The sequence below is a fragment of the Terrapene carolina genome, unplaced genomic scaffold, assembly GCF_002925995.2.
Source record: "Terrapene carolina triunguis isolate 2854851 unplaced genomic scaffold, T_m_triunguis-2.0 Scaffold121, whole genome shotgun sequence".
Classification (NCBI taxonomy): Eukaryota; Metazoa; Chordata; order Testudines; family Emydidae; genus Terrapene; species Terrapene triunguis.
In genome coordinates this window covers 1,588,819-1,610,114 of record NW_020664472.1, presented here as the reverse complement: position 1 = coordinate 1,610,114, position 21,296 = coordinate 1,588,819, and the positions used below count along the sequence as shown (strand labels likewise).

Here is a 21,296-nt window from a genome sequence, read left to right as displayed (position 1 = left end):
GGGGAGAGGGATTGGAGCAGTCAGGGGACAGGGAGCAGAAGGGTTTAGATGGGTCGGGAGTTCTGGGGGGGGCTGTCAGGGGGTGGGGAGTGGTTGGATGGGGCGTGGGAGTCCCGGGGGTCTGTCTGGGGGTGGGGGTGTGGATAAGGGTTGGGGCAGTCAGGGGACAGGTAGGGGGTAGAGTCCTAGGGGGCAAATTAGGATGGGGGGAGGGTCTCAGGAGGGGGCAATCAGGGAACAAGGAGCAGGGAGGCTTAGGTAGGGGGTGGAGTCCTGGGGGGCAGTTAGGGGCAGGGGTCCCAGGAGGGGGCAGTCAGGGAACAAGGAGCAGGGGGAGGGTTGGGGTTCTGAGCGGGGTGGGGAGTGGAAGGGGCGGGGCTAGGGCAGGACGGGGGCGGGGCTAGGGCAGAACGGGGGCGGGGCTCCTCCCGTCCTCTTTTTTCCGTGCTGAAATATGGTAACCCTATTTCTAGAAGTTATGCTTTAGCCAACCACAAGTTACTGGGCTCAATCCTGGAGTAGCTGGATGGAAGTTAGTGGCCTGTGATATACAGAAGGTCAGACTAGATGATCTAATGGTCCCTTCTGGCCTTAAACTCTATGAATCCTTCCTTCAATGTGGCATAGGAATGGGATGAAAACAATGGAGACACTATTGGGAGAGAGTGGAACTTTTTTTCAAAGAGGAAAGCCAGGGCTCATGAGGAGCTTGAGCCCACATGTAACCTTTAGAATGCTTCCACATGAAAAACCCCTGCCCACTGGGAAATCTGAAGACATGTCCTAAAGATTTTAGAGCTCGGGAACAGCAGCAACTCTGCACGGCAAAACACCTGAGTTTAGGATGTTCAGAGCAGTGCTAATTTGTATTCTGCACCTTTGACTCCCTATTGGAAAAGGGTGACAGTATGCCATTGTAGTAGGTGACCCTTTGGCAGCATGTGCTGGAGTGATCTGTGCTGCAGGAAAGAGAAGAGGCCATGCCACAGCATGGCAGTGCAGGTTCTACATGCAGAAAGCCTAACGCTCATTGAAGTGGGGACAGAGATCCCACAGACTATCAGGCTCAGTGTAAATGGCAGCCCCAACATCTTTCAAGTGTTCTTCAATGCCTTCCCACCGACTGCACAAGGAGACAATGTTAGGAGGATTTCTTCCCTTCACAAAGGGAGACACACTTGTCCCATTATTTTGAAAGAGAAAATTAAATGTTTTCAGATTTTACAACTGTCAGTCAACTTTCAATTGGCAGGATTGAGCCTAATTTCCCTTCAGGGCAATATCTGATGTAGCTCAGTGTAACAGAAATCAGGGTCTGCCTTAAATTTTAAAATAAAATGTTATATCACCAGCACAGATTTAAATAAATAGTTTTCCATTTAAAATACCAGAATGTGAGGCATTTTGGAGAAATGATAGCCCTGGAAATCTAATCTGTCAAGCAACCGTAGGGCTGGAGCCAAAGCCCACTAAAGTCAATGAAAAGATGCTTATTGACTTTCATGGATCTTTGACCATAACCCTGATATCTAATCGTAATTGGATTTATCCATATTAAATCAGTGTCACAGAAATTTCAAGACCAGAACTTCACAGCCTTAATGGCACATGAACATAGGTTTATTTAGTCATTTTTCCCCCCATTTAATTGTAATCACTTTAACAGAATTTAAGAAACACTATAATTCTAGTATCCTAAAAATCTTTACTGTTGCCTTCAATTAAATGCTGACCTTTTGCTGAAGCCATTCTGAACAGCTGGCAAGAGATTTCAGAGAAAAACAGACCTTCCTGGTAGTTTTGTAATCTAGATGATGTTTAAATTAAAACTTGGCAATTAGGAGAATAGAAAAAAAAAATGGGAATTTTATAAATAACATTTTTTATAAATTAAAAAAAAAATTCTTTAAAAAAAAAAAAAAAAAAAAAAAGGTCACACAATAAACTCTATGGTCTTAGCTGCCAGATTAAAGAAATGCACAATCATAGTAAAACTCCAGTGCCATTTTTATTCATTTCAAACCAATTAATCCACCCTTTTTTAAGCAACCTCCTTTCTTAGGAGATCATCACAAAATGAATTACATATACTGAGTAAAATTCTGCTCCACCTTCAGTAGACCACCTCTGGTATTGTTTAATTCTAGAGAATGTACTTTTATACTAATGTTCTTTAACAGTATTTTTAGGATGAAAGGTCAAATAAAAGTCCTCTCTAATATCACCTAATGTACCCGGTATTGTTTGTGCTAAAGTGTTTGCAGCACCTTCTAACTTTCACATTTCTTGATGACTATATATTACCATTTTGACACAAAAGATAATATTATGGCCTAATATGTATTTATTTAAGCCGGGTAATGCAAGACTTATTAAAAGTTAGGGGGGAAAATTGTGCCCAACAATTGGAAACATCTGTGAAATTCATTCCAGTGCAAAGGGCCTGGCATTTAATTGCAGTTTAAATTGGATATGATTGGTGCAGAGGGCATTTTGATTATCTTCTATCATTGGATAAATCCCTCAGAACTCCCCTCAGGGCCCTATCAAACATCCACTGAGGTCAGCAGAAAAATTCCAATTGACTTCAGTGTGAGTTGATCTAGCCCTAAAGCGAAGCTAGTGTGAATTGTGATGATTTTCTGGTTGTATCTTGTGATGGTCATTAATTGTTGCACAGCATGCATTTTGGATCCTATCCAATGTCTATTAAAATCAGGAGAAACACTCCCATTAACTTTAATGGGCTTTGAATAAGAGCCTTTATTTCTACAATTTTTGTTATGTTTTGTCTTATTTCCCCCAGTAAGATGAAATATAACTGCACACTACCTGTCATAGCTTGTTGGTCATCCACCATTAACTTTAAACTTTTTCCTCGACGAACCACACGTACCGTGTGCCACTCATTATCATTGAGGTTATAGCCAGCAAAAAGGGTTTCTGGACCTTTGCCTGTAGGATATGCCAAACAGTCATTATGGAATATTTAAATCAGTCAACATGTGAACCTCACAGAGAGAAAGGAGAGAGAGAGAGAGAGAGAGAGAGACTGGCTGGACCAATGTTAAAATTCATTGAAAGTTATAACAAGCAAGAAAACTGGCAAGCAAAGTATATACAAATCTCAAAATATAGTACCAATACATTAGGACACTTTTAGCATTCTTTAATGCTAAAGCAAATATAGTGAACCAGGCTGTCATAAATAGGCACAGTCAATACATGTGGTTTGGTTGTATATTTTGAAGCTCATACATAATGGTAGAGATGTGGGTCTCAATCCTGTACTCAGGTAAATAGACCTTCATGTCAATGGGATTACTGGTGTAAGAAAGAATATTAATCTAAACTGGGTTTACAATAAACATAACCAGCCCATTGGGGAAAGGTGCAGACCAGATCTGTGATTGAAATATTTTTAATCGCATCACTTCCTCTATTTGATTGTAGGTACCATAGCAGTAAGTGAGGCTTGTTTGGATCTTTGGGAAGGTCAGTGTTATTACCCTTACTTTCACTAAATGATTCACTAGCATCCCCTAACAAATGTCTTCACTGTTGTCATTCAACACTTCAACATCCAAAGCGCACCTTTCTTTTTCACACTGGGACACCCATCTTGTAAACTGCTATTTTTGTAAGCAACATTATAGACTGACTTTCATTGAAAAGTTGTAAGAATTATTCAGTTTAAAAAAATCTATGTGCTTTATATATAGACGTGGCATTTGATCTGGGATAACACAGTTGCAACCACTAAAAACCATAAATAATGAATATTAAGGAAAATGCCTCCAAGAATGAAATGACTATGGAAATTGCACAGTAGAATATTATGGTCAGTAAATGGGGAACTTGGATGGGGCAGGGTGAACAAGATCATAGAGTCTGTGGATCTCTTCTGAATTTTCAAATGACCCTGACATAGCAAGAGCAATATTACTATAATAATAAGCATACTTAATTAAAGCAATATTGAGTGACTGAATGCCACAAAAGCAAGGGCAAGTTGGAGAAAGGTTCCTCTCTATCTATGACCCCTAAAATTATCTATATCCATAATCTAACACCATTTTATATTGATGCATACATGGCTAGCATACCAGGGCAGTGTCCTAGCTGTTAAGGAAGGAGTTAGAAAACCACTTATAATGGAAGATCAGGCTAAATAAAGAGGGAGCTCTTTTCTCTAGCCCTGATAGCTGTGCACTCTACAAAAAAGATGTGCTGTGCACTCTACAAAAAGGATATAAATATTAAAATATAAAATGAGTCACTCCAGAAATTATTAATTTCCTGATTAATTATATGACATAAATAACCACTCCCCCCTTCATATAATCCCATCATATTTTATGATTTATATAAATTTTAGGGGCCATTAGATTTCATCCCACAGGAATGCAAAAAGCCCCACAAAGTTTTGTTCTTAGCCACCAGTTTGGAATCACCCTGCTGAGTAGCATGTCATTTGTGGCTGGATAGAAAGCATAAAAAGCTTAGAAACCATGTTAAAAGACTTCGGAGAGTGCTGTCTATCCTCAGAGGCATTTTAACTTCAAGCTTCAGTCATGACCACAGGGATTCCACATAGTCCAAAATCATGGCCACAGGCAAGAACTGCATCTAGTTTTGAAGTTTAAAAAAAGATCACTTCAATTTAAATATGTCTTCTCATAACTGCAGGTGTTCAAAGAAGCAGTTTAGTAACGAGTACATTTAGTGTGTGTGAGCACTGGTTTCCATACAGAAATGTGGGATTTGCAGATGCATACAAATTTTGTTTGGTTCAGCTATTTGGTTTCCTAATGCTTTAAAGCTTTCAAAGCAGCTCTGGAATTCACTTTCAACCCATTTTTGAAAGAGTCCCTGCTGCTTTGTCTGAGGCTTTAAAAGCTGCACTTTGTTTTCATATTCTTTTCTTAACACAGGCATTTTTTTTCAAATGAAAAGCCATCACCTAACATGGCTGTGGTGATCCTATGCTCGTTGCAATGTGGTTGGCTACAATTTGCAGGCACCCCGGTGTGGCTGCTCAGGCTCCTTGCACACCATCTCCCCTCGCCCACCTATGTGGAGTGTAAGTAGGAAAAAAAGTAAACACTTATTGTAATCAGTAAAGTAGAGAGGGTATTATTCTGACTACACATCGGGAGGGGGGATAGATCTTCACCTTGTATCACGGTTTCTGAAGGCTGATAACTGGTGCTCACTATAGAGGTTATTCTCTATTATTGCTATTACTTGACATTTCCCCATTAGACATATTGGACCAAATTCACCCTGTGTGTTTGCTTACATTTTCTAAAGCTCATCCTGTGATGTGAGGAAAACCTTGGTTTGTAACTGTATGAATCCATTACAGGAATTGTCCTGTGAGAGCACTGGTGCTTCTTCAGCTGTTTAACACAGATTGCTACTACATCTGAATATTGTATCTTCTGCACTTGATGTTTCTATACTCTATTGTTTCCAGATCTGTACAATTGTAAAGCTCAATAAAAGTTAAAAATAACTGGGCAATTGTTATTCTAATACATTACTAACTCATGTAACTTTTACTTTGAATAAATAACAAAAACAGACGAATAGCCAAATTCCATAATTTTGTCATCAATAGTGTGTAACTGAAAACAATGGCTTTGTATTTCATGGAAGCTATATTTGCACATCTGAAGGCAGAATGAATGTGCATGTTCATATATTAGATACAGATATAACACACAATGAATTTTGCTGCCTCACTACACTCTGGCTATTAATTTCCTCTGCTGGGACTGCTTCTGACATTCCAAAAATCTGAGCAGCTTCAAACCACCTTTTTAAGAAAACAACCTGCCAGAGAAATCTGCCCTCCCCTCCCCCATCTCCCTATCTTTCTAATGTGGCATTTCTCCTGCAAAATTATAATGGCCTGGAGTCCCTGGACAGTCAAATATTCAGTCCTCAACCAAGTAACAAGTTCTCTTTAGAAGTGTGACTCTGTAATTTGTATGGCTGCCTGTTTATTGTTTCTCGTTGATTTCCTGTTCAAGCGTGTTCAGTTTGTAAGTATAAAGATGGTTCTTTTAACTCACAGTTAAGTTTTTGGGATCAAAAAGTCAATAGCGTTCTTTCTGACTCACTCAGCACTAATGATAAAAAAAATCTGCAGCTGAGGCTTATTTAATGCTGTGAATGAGGAATGATCAAAAGGGGAATGTAGCGCATGATCTCAGAATTGCATAGAGCTTGCACCAGCAGAAAAAAATAGTAAATATGTATTTGAATCTGTAAAGTAGGAAGGGTATTATTCTGACTACACCTGGGGAGGGGGAGAGATCCTCAGCTGATATAAATGGTCATAACTCCATTCAATGAAACTATGAAAATTTATATCAGTTGAGGATCTGCCCCTTTGAGAAGTGGTTGAGTGAGATTGCATCATTTTTTAATGTGCACTTTTCTAAGCAAAACCTCACCTTAAAAATCGGATATCTAATAGTGAATCAGGACTAAGAATATAAACTTTATATTCAGCATTACAATTAAACATACTCATAGAAGGTTTGAGATATCAGAATTTAAAACCATGACATTGTTATGTATTTTTTAAAAAAAAAACATTTTACATAATTCATAGAGATATTTTGAATGTATTTATATATTTTTATTCTCTCCCTCCAAGACCTGTACTGTTTGACTCATAGGGCTGAGGGAATTTGCTGTACAGGTGGAGGAGTAAAAAAATTATTATTATTCTAGGTTGTTTTTTTCTTAGTCTCTAAAATATTTTTCAAACAATTAATCTAATACATGTAGCATATGTGAAATCCATGATGTTGCAGAGTGGTGTATACCAGCACTTATTTGGATGACATGCATAGCTCATTCATAGCTCTGCCTCTTGTGAAAGTAATGCAGCCACTCCATCCTTTATATCTAGACAGAGAGTGAGCAGTCTATAGATTTTTTTTACACAAACTATGAAGTGTATTGTAGCAGCGAGAGTCTGTGTTTTTAAAAAAATTAATTTACCTGCCCAGTAGTGATTAGATGAAAACAACATTCAAATACTCTACTTTCCTGTGTACTAATATAAAACCTTTTGCATTAAAGTCTTATCTCTGGACTACATCATTGAAAACAAAAATGTCTTCAACCACAACATTCAGATTTTACAAGATGTAAATTAAATTATCAATGTTGTTGCAGTATAAATCTGTAAAGGCCCTTTCCTACACCCCTTACTCACCTGAGCTGCCCTAATACTGACTTCAAAAAGAGGGACAAATCCTGACTCAGGGAAACCCCTCACTGACATTAATGGAATATTGACTTCAGTAAGTGCTGAATAAAATGAGCCCAAACTTCAGTATTTCATTCTGAATTATTAAAGCCAGATGGTGGCTGTCCAATGAGTGCAAGCTAAACCTTAATTAACAAATTATCCTCTCTTGAGAAGGGACCACCTCCCTGCAGTATTTTCAGCTGTGACAATAACCAACATAATGAAGGTCACTGATACTTCCTCCTCCCTCCTCGTTCCTTTAAGCTGTTACAACATCTGAAGTTCACCCACATGGTCCAGGTTTGGTGCTGTGGGAGGGGGTTGAGACTGAGCAGACTGGGGACAGGACAGAGGCAGGGATGAGTGCACATAATCACTTCTCTGTTCCTGTGGACATTACTTGAGAAATAAAATACAGCCTGTGGTGATATTATCTATTCTTCATAATTCTACTTGGGGTTTTGGGCCAGCCATGGCAGGGGGCAGTCCTGGCAGAGATTTCCTCCCACAGGAGGGATGAGCTACATCACTGCTATCAGTGGAATTGTTTTTCTGATGGTTGCCATATTTTCAGACCCACCACCATTTTCCACAGCTAAGTGGCTTCATTTATGACAGGGGTGCACAAACAGAAAAGTAACCCAAAAAAACAGTGTTAATTTAACTTTAGAACTGAGGCCAGAGGGAGGCAACACTAATGGAATTTCCCTGCCAATTTATCAAAGTGATCTGTCTGTCTCACAGACCCCTTTTTGTGCTGGATCCAAAGAGGACAAAAATCTGTTACAGCTCCAGCTAGGGAGTCTTGCCTCTTTAACTCATGTGGTAGCAGCTTGTGCTTTTAGCTCTGGTTCTAGGGTCCAAATTATATTATTTTTAACTTGTTCAAATTTCTGTTGATTTATATTTTAATTAGTATTTCTATGGATGGCACCCCTCATCAGATTACAAAAGGCCCAAGAGCATAGTTTTCAAAACTTTCCATGGACTGACGCTATTCTGCTACCACTCTATCCTCATCTTCTACTAGTCCCACAGTACTCACTTTTCTGTTCTTCTCCTGGGGTTCCTTTCTGCGCTCTCTCTAGATTCTGCTCAGTTTATTTGTCCTGCATAATGTACCCAGAATTCCTACCTCTGAGCCACTAATACTGCAAGTCAATAATATATTAAAGCTTTCCTTTTCAGGGACAAAGATAGACAATAACCTGCACAGATGTATGTTGAAGAAGCTCCTGTAGAGCTGGCAAAATTTTTCACATCAATACTTTTTTCACCAAAAAAATGCAGATTTGGGTCAATCAAAACAATTAGCAAATTCTGGTAGATGTTGTTGAACTGTTTCAACAACAAAAAAAGAAGAAAAAATCAGAACTATCGATATGGTCCATTTTGGCATTATCAAAACAAAACATTTTGACTTTTCATTTTGGAAAGACATTTTGGAATTGCAATCAATTTTATTTTAAAAAATCAAAACATTTAAATAAACCCTGAAAATGAAACAAAACTCTTAATCTGACCTGCTTCCCCCCATTCCTTTGGTTTTCTGGGGGAAAAAATCTGAAATGTGTCATTTTGGGTCAACTCAGAATGATTTTTTCCCTCTCCCAATTTTTCAGCTCAGCCAGTGAACTGAAAAATTGGTTATTCACACAACTCTAAACTCCTGTTCCCTTAGCTGGAATCTAATCTGAACTATGCTATAGTTGGCTTTGTTTCATACTTTTGCAGTTTTAAGTAACTGCTAGATTTCAGGGTACTAATACTGAATAAAAAGGGCCAAATTAACAAATATAGGGGCATGGTGGCTTGCACAAATTTGCTCCTGTACTCATTGTGTATATAGAATATGCATTTACATGTATAAAACAGGTAATTGTTTCCATTTTAATCTCTTTGCACAGGAAAATGCAGGTATTTTGCATACAAAGTACATGTGCGCAAATTTTGCAATTGCAATTTTCCATTAAAAAAACACATTTGAAAGCTAAGTTCAAAACTGTCTAAGTTGAGTGCCTAAAGTTACCTCCCTATTAAGCAGGGCCGGCTCTAGGCACCAGCAAAGCAAGCAGGTGCTTGGGGCGGCACATTTGCAGGGGCGGCAAGGATCCATCATGGGAGCTGAGAACCAACAGAGGGCCCTGGGAGCTGTAGTTCCTTGGTTAGCTCCTTGCCTATAGAGCCAGCCCTGGAGCAGGGAAAGAACTATGTTTTCCAGCATTCCCGTGGCAGTGATCAACAGGAAAGGGAGGGGGAGGGAGTGAGGTAGCCGAGACCTCATGCTGCAGCTTGTTGTGAATGGAGAGCTGGCTGCTAGAACGGGGTGGCACTGTGAACGGGGGAACAAGTATGCCCAAGGAGTAGAAGGCTTTGTCCCAGATATCGCCTTCAGAAGACATCCCCAGACTGGATTAGGGATAGTGGTGTGACCTCACTTTGCAGCCCCTAAAGAAAGAATTGGGTGGACTAAATGGACAATGCACCTCTCTATCTGAAGCCTAGCAAGAGAGGTACGTGGATCCCACTAGAATTTAAAATGAAAAGTAAGGGAGGGGAGGCTCTACTAGAGGACCTGGGCAGCTTTAGATACAGTACCAGGCACGCAGGAGGATTTCCACCTCTGAGCCATGGAAGCAGAAATTGACTTTTCCTTTCCAGATTTAGCTAATATTCAGAAAGAGAATCTAGCACCTGCCTTCCATATTTGAACACCCTCAAAATTCAGGAGTGCTCAAGCTCAATTTGGGCAGCTGTTACGTCATTTCTCCCAAATCAAATATACTGATCCACTGCAACTTGCTGTAGAAAAAGTAGGATAAAATTGAGCAAGAAATGCTTCCCAGTGGTTATTAGAACTGGAATTGCTATTTTCAACAGCCATTGTCATTTTTTTTTTAGTCTTATTTGTTTAAAAGGAAGACAGTGATATTGCATTGGCAAATTCCCCATAGAAACAAAGAGTGGAACAAAAGAATAATAAAGGCACCTCAACTTTTCCTAATTTATGTAGGACAGTCTTATAATATGCAACCAGATATCCCTCAATCACACAAGCAAAAAATTGTTCCACTTTACTGCAGTTCTGTAACCATATGGGAATCAATCCTGTCTGTGTTCTGTGCACATCCAAAATTCCTGCTGAATGACCCGCCCTGGGAGCAAGTTACCAGTGACCCAGGGCTGGAGTGGCAGGAGGGTGCGGGTGGGGGCAGAGCTGGGGCAGCAGCGGGTGCGGGTGGGGAGCCCAGGGTTGGGGTGGGGGGCAGCCACAAATTTTTTTGCTTGGGGCGGCAAAAAACCTAGAGCCGGCCCTGCTATTAAGGCACCTAAACATGGGGACTGTAATCCTCTAGTAACTTCATCATGACCTATAGATGCTCAGAGCCTCTGATAAGTCATTCATTTAGATGCCTAAATTGGGATTTGATTGTCTAACATTAGACCGTGTTTGAAAATTCTGACCTTAGCCCACAGGCCACAGTGTTTCACTTCTTAGAGGTCTGGACACAGCTTCACAATCACTCCCACAATTATTGGCTTGTTTTCTTCCCAGATCTCAATCCTGCTACACAAGCCAAGGTAAAGGGTGTTTAAATAAACTATTTGAAGGAAAGAGAATAATTTGTTAAAACAAATTGATTCACTTAGCCTCAAACAACTAGCTTTTAGTTTCGCACCAAAACAAACTCCTAAAAATGAAAGTCTAGTTTTCTGAGGAAAAGAGGAAAAACTGCTTGTAGCGAGGCGGTGGGATACCCCACTGCCCCGCTGAGGGCCGAACCTCCCCTAACACCAACGTGGGCGAAGCCACCGGGTCCGGCGCCCGCCCCTCAGAGGTCACGGCGCTGACCCAGAAGTATAAAAGCCCACCTGCAGAGCTCAGTGGAGAACAAGCCGGCGGAGAGAGCAGACATCTGTGGCCGAGCTCCCGCTTGGGAGACAGCAGCAGGCCGCAACCGGCCTGCTGACTCACCAGGCCAGCCGAGCCTACCCATCGCCCATTACCCCGAGGAGGACTGGCCGAGCCTGCCCCTTTCCAGCTACCCCGAGGAGGAGCCGAGCCTGTCCCTTTCCCGCTATCCCGAGGAGGAGCCGAACCTACCTTTCGCTACCTACTCGGAGGAACCGATGCTGGTGGAGACCACCGAGGATACTAGTATGGCCCAGGTACCCTACGAGGGGGAGTGTGGAAGTAGCCTGGGGGCAGCCGACCCCAGTCTGGCTGCAGCACGGCCAGAACCTATGTCAGTGTGTTGCGGCCAGGATCCCCACTGACAGCAGTGAGTTTCTGCTGCTGCTAGGGCCCCGGGCTGGGATGCAGTGGAGTGGGAGGGCCTGCATCCCCCCTGCCACCCACTCCTTGGGTGGCAGACTCCCCCTTTTCCCTGGCCTAGAGAGGCTGGGACCTCTTACCCCTTGACTCAGACCCTGCTTAAGGCCTGGGTTCTTGACTATTTGATTGCTGCCCCGCCCTGGGGCCTGGGCTGCTACAAACCCATTGACTTTGCCCTGCTTAAGGGGCTGGGTTCCTGAACTATTGGCTCAGCCCCTGCTTGAGGGCCTGAGCTCCAGACGGCGTGGTTGCTGCCCCGCCCTGATTGAGGGCCTGGGGCTTTTCCTGAACTATTGGCTCAGCCCCTGCTTAAGGGCCTGAGCCCCTAACCGTGTGTTTGCTGTCCCACACTACCGCTGGACCAGGACTGACGGCGGACCAGAGTGAGGCGGTGGGTTACCCCACAGCCCCGCTGAGGGCCGAACGTCGGCCGAGACTTCTACACTGCTGTTTCCTGCTAAAATTAAATCACCCACAACGAAACACATACCAAATGCCAAACCAGACTTGTTAGGAATATTCAATAACATATGCATAGATGGAACCTGAAATCTTATTTATGTGGAAAGTGAAATGGATACTCGTGCGGCTACCATGCAAGCTGACTTGGGCTCGCGAGGCTTGGGCTAATGGACTGTTTAACTGCGGTGTAGATGTTTGGGCTCAGGATGCAGCTCAAGCTCTGGGACCCTCCCAGAGCCCAGGCTTCAGCCTGAGCCTGAATGTTTACTCTGCGGTTAAAAAGCCCCTTAGCCCGAGCCCCATGAGCCCAAGTCAGCTGGCATGGGCCAGCTACTGGTGTCTAGCTGCAGTGTAGACATGCCCATAGATGATAGGCGTGGAGAAGCCTGAACTCTCATTGCCCATGGTGTAACTGTTTGGTGCAGAAAGGACTTCAATCTTCAGAGCTGCCAATTCAGAACCGTGGATAATAATAAAGAGGTTAAATTTAGTGTTTTTTCTGGTGTACCCATTAAAATTCACTCATTAATCATGTAAACTTTCATTACTGGACAACTACAATTTAACAAGATACCAAATTAACAAGTGTTTTTGGCAATTTAAGTCCAGTATTTTAGGTTTGGGGTGCTTCTGTTGTTTTTTAAAACAAGGAAAGACCTCCTGGAGTAACTCCCAGGTTAGACGGTAAAGGAGATTAGAGCTGTTAACCTACTATGTTGTGCTAACATCGTTCAACAGCCTTAATCATTCCAATTGCATAGCAATCTCCTGCTTCTTTCACAGGCTCTCATTATTCTGAGATTGGTGTACAGCCTCCTCCCTCTTTCTAGTAATCAGTCCATCTCTCTCAAATACACACACATATACATCTGGAGAAGAGTCCAACAGGGATATCTATTACAATTCAGAGTGGACATTCTATTGGTTTCCTTTAAATGTACTTTCTACTGATTTGGTATCTTGTTAAATTGTAGTTGTCCAGTAAGGAAAGTTTACATGATTAGTGAGTGAATTTTAAAGGGTATACCAGAAAAAATCCACATTTTCATATACAAATAGGGTAATTGTGCACTTGTCTATGCATATGCATGTATAATTATCTGATCTGAGAGCACAAAATCAGATTTTGCAGGAGCAATGGATCCACACACATTTGTGGGGCACTCAATGGAAATTATAGCTATATTTTATTTATACATATGTGTGTGTGTGCTATTTTTTTATTGTTTTATAAAGTGATTCACAAAAATACCTGTCCAATCCTGACCTCTCTCCCTTTTTCTTCCAATCCTGTATCAGTCTCTTTCACTCTCCACAACATATCCTCTAGGATTTCTCATTGCCAATTTAAACTTAACATGGCCAGAATAGAATGCCTCATCATTCTTCGTCACAGCACAGGACAACTGCACCTCTATTCTCCTTCAATGGTCCAGCAAGGGCACCCACTCTAAGCTCCCGACTCCACAGTCATCAGCTCTCTTGGATGGAGACCCACATCTCTCTCCCTCGTGACTGGGGTATTTCCAGATTGCATAGCTCTCTCCTATACTGTGACCTCCGCAGCAAACTCAGGCTGTGTCAGCCAGCCTGCTTTACTTTTCTCCTCAGAGACCGCAAACAGCATAATTGCCACTGTAAAACTACCACACAGCTCCTTCCAAGCAAGCACTTTTTTAAGGTAAAAGCATTACAGAGAAAACATTAAAAACAGTAAAAGACCCCCACACACGCTAACAAACAGCTTTTCAAACCCTACACAGAAGTTTTCCTTTGGTTGTAAGTTCACAATAGGTGTTAGCTCAAAATAAGCACACAGACTGGGCCAAGTTCTTCCAACCCTTCCCAGGAAAGTTTGGGGCCTCCCTTGGATAAAAGAGTCTGCCTATTTGTTGGATCATTAAGAAGGCTCTGAGTCAGTTTAAACTCAGGCTATGCATCCAAAAAATCCTTTCTTGATCTGTTGGTCCCTAGACAATCCAGTTTGAACTAGTATCAGGGAGGCTCTCTCAAAGTGGTGATAGCTCTCTAGAGGTGTTATTACTTGAGTGAGTTTGCCTAACCACCTCCCCACTGCTGTTCTTAGTTCCTAGAGGGCTGTGGTCCTTCCCCATAGAATTACATACAATCCCTGGCCCACAATGATACATAAATTAAACCTTATGAATTAAGTTTAATTCAATAAAGTTTGTTCAGGATATTGCAGGTAATTGCCACACCTCCTCTCCACTTCTCCCATTCTCTGTCACTGTTGAACCCTCCATCGTCCTCCCAGTCACACAGACCTGCAACCTAGGGGTTATCTTTGACTTCCTGTCTGACTAACAGCCAACCTTGATGCTTGGATAGGATTTTCATTTCTCTCTCTTTTCTCTTTTTCTTTCCTTTGTATTTATTTCTTAATTTCTATGTCTGCTTTCTTTCTTTCTTTTTTTTTTTGGTCTGTTGTCTCTCACCTCTCTGAGCATGCTGTCTCTTTTCCATTTATCACTCTCTTATATTCTTGTTCTCTCTCCTTTCCTCTGCTGTGTCACCCAGTCCAAACACCTGTGCTGCTTGACACACCCCTTCTCCTAGCCAACACTGTCTTCCTTCCTTTTGCCTCTCCCATTGGTAAATCAGTGCCCCACTGTGGATAGAGGTAATGCCCCATTACTATGTTGTGAGGAAATATACATTAATGTTTGTTTGGCATTCAGATACTACAGTGATAGGGTCATATAAGTATTTAATCAAATAGACAGTATACACCATATAACATTTCCTGCTTACATGGCCAAGGGACTAAATCTGTTCAGGTCATTTCACTCCAGTGCTTCAGCAAACCAACTGAAGCAGTGATCTTTCCAGGTAGGCACAGCCTATACCTCTTTTACATGCAGCCCTGAAAATGATCCCGCCGTGCATGTCAGCACAGAACTACCTGGCTGGAAGGAAATCTGGGGCTCCTTTGTTTCTCTGCTAAGATTGCCAAGAAGGGTGCTGGTGGTATAGGGTTGCCAACTCTGAAGCTATTCCAGGAGATTTCCCCCTCCCCCCCCAATATGCCAAATGTAATGTCATTTTCTTAAAATATCCTATTAATATCTCCCGGATTGCTTTCAATAATCACCGGGAGATCAGTGCCGATTCCGGGAGACTCCAGGCCAACCTGGAGGGTTGACAACCCTATGATGGTAATGGTTGTGTTGTGTCATGGTAGCACATTGACCAGAACATGAACTGAAATTATCCACACATTTCACTGAGGTCACCCACTAGATTCCAGAGGAGGGAGGGATAGCTCAGTGGTTTGAGCATTGGCCTGCTAAACCCAGGGTTGTGAGCTCAATCCTTGAGGGGGCCATTTAGGGATCTGGGACAAAAGTCTGTCTGGGGATTGATCTTGCTTTGAGCAGGGGGTTGGACTAGATGACCCCCTTCCAACCCTGATATTCTCTGTAACAATCCTTTAAGATGCTAAGGGATCCTGATTCAACTAGGGTCCCTAAGCTCTATTCTAAAACCAACAAATAAATAAATATAGTACATTGTAAATAATAATAATAATATAGGTACAATAATAATATTGTAAAATAATAATAAAAAATAATAATAGGTACAATAGACACTTATTACCCAAGCTGGATTTTAACCATCAGCCTCTTTCTGTGATTGGGAACTCCTCTGGACCTTGAGTGCTTCGTGATCTGGAAAGCTCTGAGCACATGGTCAGTGCTCAAGAGTAAATAAAATACATAAATAACACCACAAACAATACAATAAAATAAAAAATAAAATAGGCTTTTTTTATTACATTATCAATCCCCAAAGCCATGTCAGGGATATCTCAACTGTATTTTAACCTCTTATGTAGAATTAGCTTCTTATTTTTATTTTATTTTGTAATAAGAAAGTGGCCTTCAAATAGCCCTAGGGACAGTTACATTACCCTCCTTTAGAAACTGTGTAATGAGAACAACTGTTGAAAGCCCAATAACAGTCAAATTAATCTCTGGAAGTATTTTTTAATAGAAAGAGGGCAGTTTCTGTTTCATGCATTCGCCAAGGAACATAAATATCAGAATGTGTGTGCTGAAGGCATTAAAGGTTTTTTGAATCTGCCCTACAATCCTAAAGCAAAGTCCAATGAAGTCAACAATCCCTAAGCATCAAATTCTTGGTTTTACAGCTCATTGTTGTATGTTTTCAAACAAGTTATTAGAAATTCTGTCAAACTTAATAACTCAAAGGAAGACTGGCCTTGCAGTTAAAGCACTGGAACAGACTCAGAAGATTTGGGCTTGGTTCCCTACTCTGCTACAGACTTCTTGTTGACCTTGGGCAAATCATTGTATGTGAGTGCTTTAGTTCCTGACTTGCCAAATTAGAGTAATAATTCCATTCTCCCACCATTTGTCTACTTGGGTTGTAACAACCTCAGGAGAAGGAATATTTCTTACTATGACTTTGTAGAGTGTTTACTCCAATGGGGGTCCAATCTTGGTTGGAGCCTAAGGTAATGCAAAAAAAAATTTTTTTTCATAACAAAAAATTGTATTTGCCTATGTTTCTGGGCATCTCTGTGTGGTCTATATCACACATCTGTGCAATTTAATCACTGCTCAAGTCTCAAGTATCTTTTTTAGTATGGAATTTGGAAAGTGATTAAACTTTGCCCTCCCTGTTTCCCTTCAGAGATCACTCTGTTCAAAGGAAGTTGCATTGCTTTCCTTCCATAGCAGAGTTCACTGGAAATTGGAATTTTTATTTCTTGGGAGATTTTGATATTTCAACCTTTGCTTTTGTCTTGAATCTAGATAAAAAAGTGAAAATATTGATATTTTTAATGGAATGAAAAATTCCAAATAAATTTTGTTTTGGATATGTCAAAACATTTCGTTTGGACATTCCCCAATCAAAAGAAGGTGTTTTGATATTCCTAAATCAAATGCTTTGTTTCTACATAAAACTGCATCCACCTGAGCTGCTATTGTTCCTAATGGAAGCTGTAGTTCAGGGATCTCATAGCCCAATCTCTCTTATGGGCTTCTCTCCCAAGCTCCAGCTCCCATGATGCATTCCACTAGATCAGCTAGAGGGAAAACCACAATGCATCATGAGAAGTGTGACCAGCCAGGGGGCCCAATCCAAAGGGAAGAATAGGGGCCTGAGGCATCTGAACTTCAACTTCCATGAATCACTGCAGCAGCTCAGGTGGTCAGAGATTAATGTCAAACTGACATGAAACAAAACATTTGTATTTTGTTTGATGAATGTAAATATTTGAATTCAAGTTGACCCAACCTAAAATTATATGTTTCATTTTGATTTTCCTGATGGAAAAATAAATAAAATAATCAGCAATCTAGATATTTTTCCTATGGAACATTTTGATTTTGCTAATCTCATAATCTGGCAAAAAAAATAATAATAATGGAACACTCGCAGCCAGCTCTACTTTATAGTAAGTCAGCAAGTCTAATTCCCATTTCGATTGTATGGATCTTTTACATAACAAAAATGGAAATAATTTTTATGATATAGGAAAATGTGATTGAAAACTATAAAAACGTGCCCATCAAATTCAGTTCAAATGTAGTCCCAGAAACTACTTAGAATTTTTTTTTTTTTAAAATTCAGGATGACAATGTCCCTTTTCTGTCCTGAGGTTTTGTACTGTAATGTAATCATTCAGAATCACTATTTTCTTTGTAATACATAGGTTGTTCTGGTAAGATTGATCTAATGATAGTAGCCCAGGTCCTGAAAACCGATGACCAATGCCCATTGATTTCAATGGGGGTTTTCACGGGCTTGCAGGACCAGAGACTATATAAATAAAAACAGACATCCCACCATGAGGAGTTTCATTTCATTCATTTATTCCTCAAGAGGGCATAACATTTCTCTCTATAAAGAAGAGCCAAAGTTTTTAACCTCATTCATGTTGATTTTATATGCACTGACAGTTCAAAATGTCATATTTGTAAACGAGATAAGGTAAAACTAGCAGCTTTCCAACCAGTTGGCAGAAAGGAGGGGCAGACTGCCTGGAGGAGTACATTAAGATTTGTACAAAGTTTGAAAGAGCTCTGTAGATTTTACTGAAGTTAATATTTTAAAGCTCTTTGCAACAATTTTCAATCATTTCTATGTTTTTTAAAATATATTCATATATAAATAAAAAATACATATTCCAAATATTTGGAAGAGAAAATTTTATCCTCATAAATCCATACCCATGTAACTATGAATGTAAGTAAAGATATTCTGGATGAAATTCTGGCCCCCACTGAAGTCATTAAGAGTTTTGCCATTGACTTTAATAAGATCAAGACGTTACCTCTTGTTTCCATGAGATGCCCACATGAGGCAAGGCCTCAGTTCAAGTCCCTGCTTCCTTTTATTGGCTTCGATATTTTCAAACCAAATACATTCTCAGAGTTTTCCCAATGCTGCTGGAATAAACCAAAATACCGAAGCAAATACACAGAACCACATACAGTGCTTCAATTTGATTTGTAGAACCTGCCTGAAGACTCCTCTAACTCTCGGGGAAATGGAGATTGGTTCTCCTAGCAGCTTCCTTCTCCTACATACTACATAAGCCCTTTGCTAATACAGCTGCCTGCAATAGATCAGGTTCCAAAAGGACCAAACTATCCCCTCCCAACTCAAGGGAGTTGAGAAAATAACTCTCTTGTATCCTAGCTTCTTCTGATCGCTTTTGTTCCAGCCTGGTGGTTAGGCACTAGTCTGAGATTTGGGAGAACCTCATTCAAATCCTTGCTTGTTCACAGACTTCCTGAGTGATCCTGGGCAAGTCATTTAGCCTCTTTGTGCCCTGGATCTCCATCTGTAAAATGGGGATAATAATACTCCATGGATGTTGAAAGCATAAATACATTAAATATCATGAGGTGCTTAGCGTTACAAGCAACCGGGGTTATAGAAAATACCTAAGGCAGACATGTGCCACTTCCCTTATTAGAGAAAAGTGGAGTGGAGGTGTATCATGATGATGGCAGCATCTTCTAGGGATATGAAGGATCCATGCTGCAGGTCACTCCACCCACTATTTTGTTCTGTTCTATTTTGTGAGAACCACACTAGTTAAAGAAGTCAAAAGCTATATTGACTTCTACTGCAAAGGCTGATAAAGCCTCTATCTTGGTAAAGAAGGTTGCAAATAACTTTGGAAGAGGATCAGAGTGTAAATTACTGTGGTTAGATTATCATTGGGAACCATGACGAAAGATGCTAATATAATATTTTGACAAAATATTAAGCCTTCGTGGCTTTGATATTGAGTGTGCCCATTTATGTCAAACCAAGATCATTCTAATTCAGAAGAACATTGCTAGATGTAAGGAACTACAATTAAAAATAATAATAGTACTGTTTATGCATAATTTCTTTTTCCTTAAACACCATTATATTTATACTTAAGTAAAAATGAATACGAATAAAAGGACTTACAAAACATTTTAAAATACTTCATTTTACCATCCTATCTTGCACATTATGCTTAAGCAGATTGAGAAAACTGATGTTAGTATAGAAAGGAAAACTTTTGGACTGTGATTTTATTTTAAGAAAATACTTCCCTCCCCTCTCCTGCCAAAGTACTACAGGTGTCTTTATCCCAAAGTACTACTGATCTAATATATGCAACCAACTAAATCTCCTTTAAATTCATGCTCAGAATTGGACTTTAATGTTTGTTTTGTTTTTAAGTGAAGACAGTGAATTACAAAATTTCCCTAGTTGCAAGGTATAGAGATAATAATGTTTAGAGATTTGCAATGGTTCATTACTACTTACATGCTTTTAGAATATTTTTATTCACACTATGGATTGATGTACGTTTAATTTAATAAGACTACTTATTCTCGAAGGCTTTCACATACAGAGGAGTCAGCGGAGATCCTTTAACTTGTACATGTGAGAGCATTTTGAATACTTATGAGTAAATGAAGGGGTCTGATTGTTTCCTTGAAAATCCAAAGCTCCCATTGACTTCAACAAGTGTAAGATCAAGCCCTAATTCTCTGACTTGCATGCAGGCGGATGAAGCCTGCATTTCTTTGGGTTTGTGCCTTGAAGTTATCGCAAAATATTCACATGATTTCTCATTTACTTGTTCCAGCTATTTTTTTTTAAAAAAGGTCCTCTTCATTTACCTTGTACAATTATGCTATTTCAGTCTTACCCTCAGTTTGATCCTTCTGCAGTGTCATTATCACTTCATCTGTATCTGTCCTTAGCTTATGAGCTGGTTTATAACAGCGTCACACTTTGCAGAATAACTGGTCAAGTGTCACCATTTTATGTGTATGACTTAAGGGATTCCTGGTCTCCACCTTGCATTAGCAGGGAATGAAAGGTACCCAACCACAATAAGACAGCTGGACACATCTGAATTGATTGTTCACTTTCAGATCTGGAAGGGCCAGGTCAGTATTTCCCACTGTGGCTGCACTGGAACTAAGTGTAAATATGACTTTCTTTTTAATAGTATTCTTGTAAAGAAAGAATAACTAAGCTTTTCCAGATTATTAATACAGTAGATTTAATACATGCTTTTCAAGTTTATGTGGCTCACATCTGAGGAAATCAGGGGATAATGGATGTCACACCTATCAGTGTCTTATGTAGGCAGCTGATTTGTATATCGATTGATCTGGGAATTTTTCTACTGTATCCAGCTAGCCTCCTTCAAACATAGATTATGCCGTATGATTCTTGGATTTAAGAAGAGTGCAGCAAACTACTGATCCTTTGAACTAAAGATTTTAAAAGGGTGATAGGTATTCAGCTGTTACACACATCTCTTCCATAATAAACTGTAGATGTATTTAATTTTGGCTTTTTATGAAAACTAAATTTGCTGAACATCTTCAAAGTTATCTTCAAAAATTTTCTGTCCAAAGAACTGTAATCAGTGTGTACTTGCTTCTTAAATTAGATCTTTTCACTGTGAATTTATTCTGAGTCAGGCATTTCAAGCTACTTTTCAATTTGTTTATGACTTGCCACTTTTAGCAGGTACATGTTAATAATGGTCAAATGAAGCCACTATTAACTGAAGCATTCCTCAAGACACTGTCATTGGTTCTACTCTTTCAACATTCATATGCATCCTCTCAGGAATTTCATTCTGCGATTAGGACTGGACTATCATTTCCATTCAGACAATACACAACTCTATCTGTTGATTCCAAGAAGACTGTTGCTTTGTGT

General features: G+C 40.3%; 1 protein-coding gene across 21 annotated transcripts in view; it reads right to left on the bottom strand.

The window, feature by feature from the left end:
* LOC112126064 (neurexin-1) overlaps positions 1-21,296 on the bottom strand; it is a 1,188,344-nt gene that overhangs the window by 601,927 nt on the left and 565,121 nt on the right. For all 21 annotated transcript variants that reach the window (XM_029911748.1, XM_024224457.2, XM_026652579.1 and 18 more), the window contains one exon: positions 2,833-2,955. In XM_029911748.1, coding sequence (XP_029767608.1) covers positions 2,833-2,955 — 123 coding nt within the window. The remainder of the gene's footprint in view (positions 1-2,832; positions 2,956-21,296) is intronic.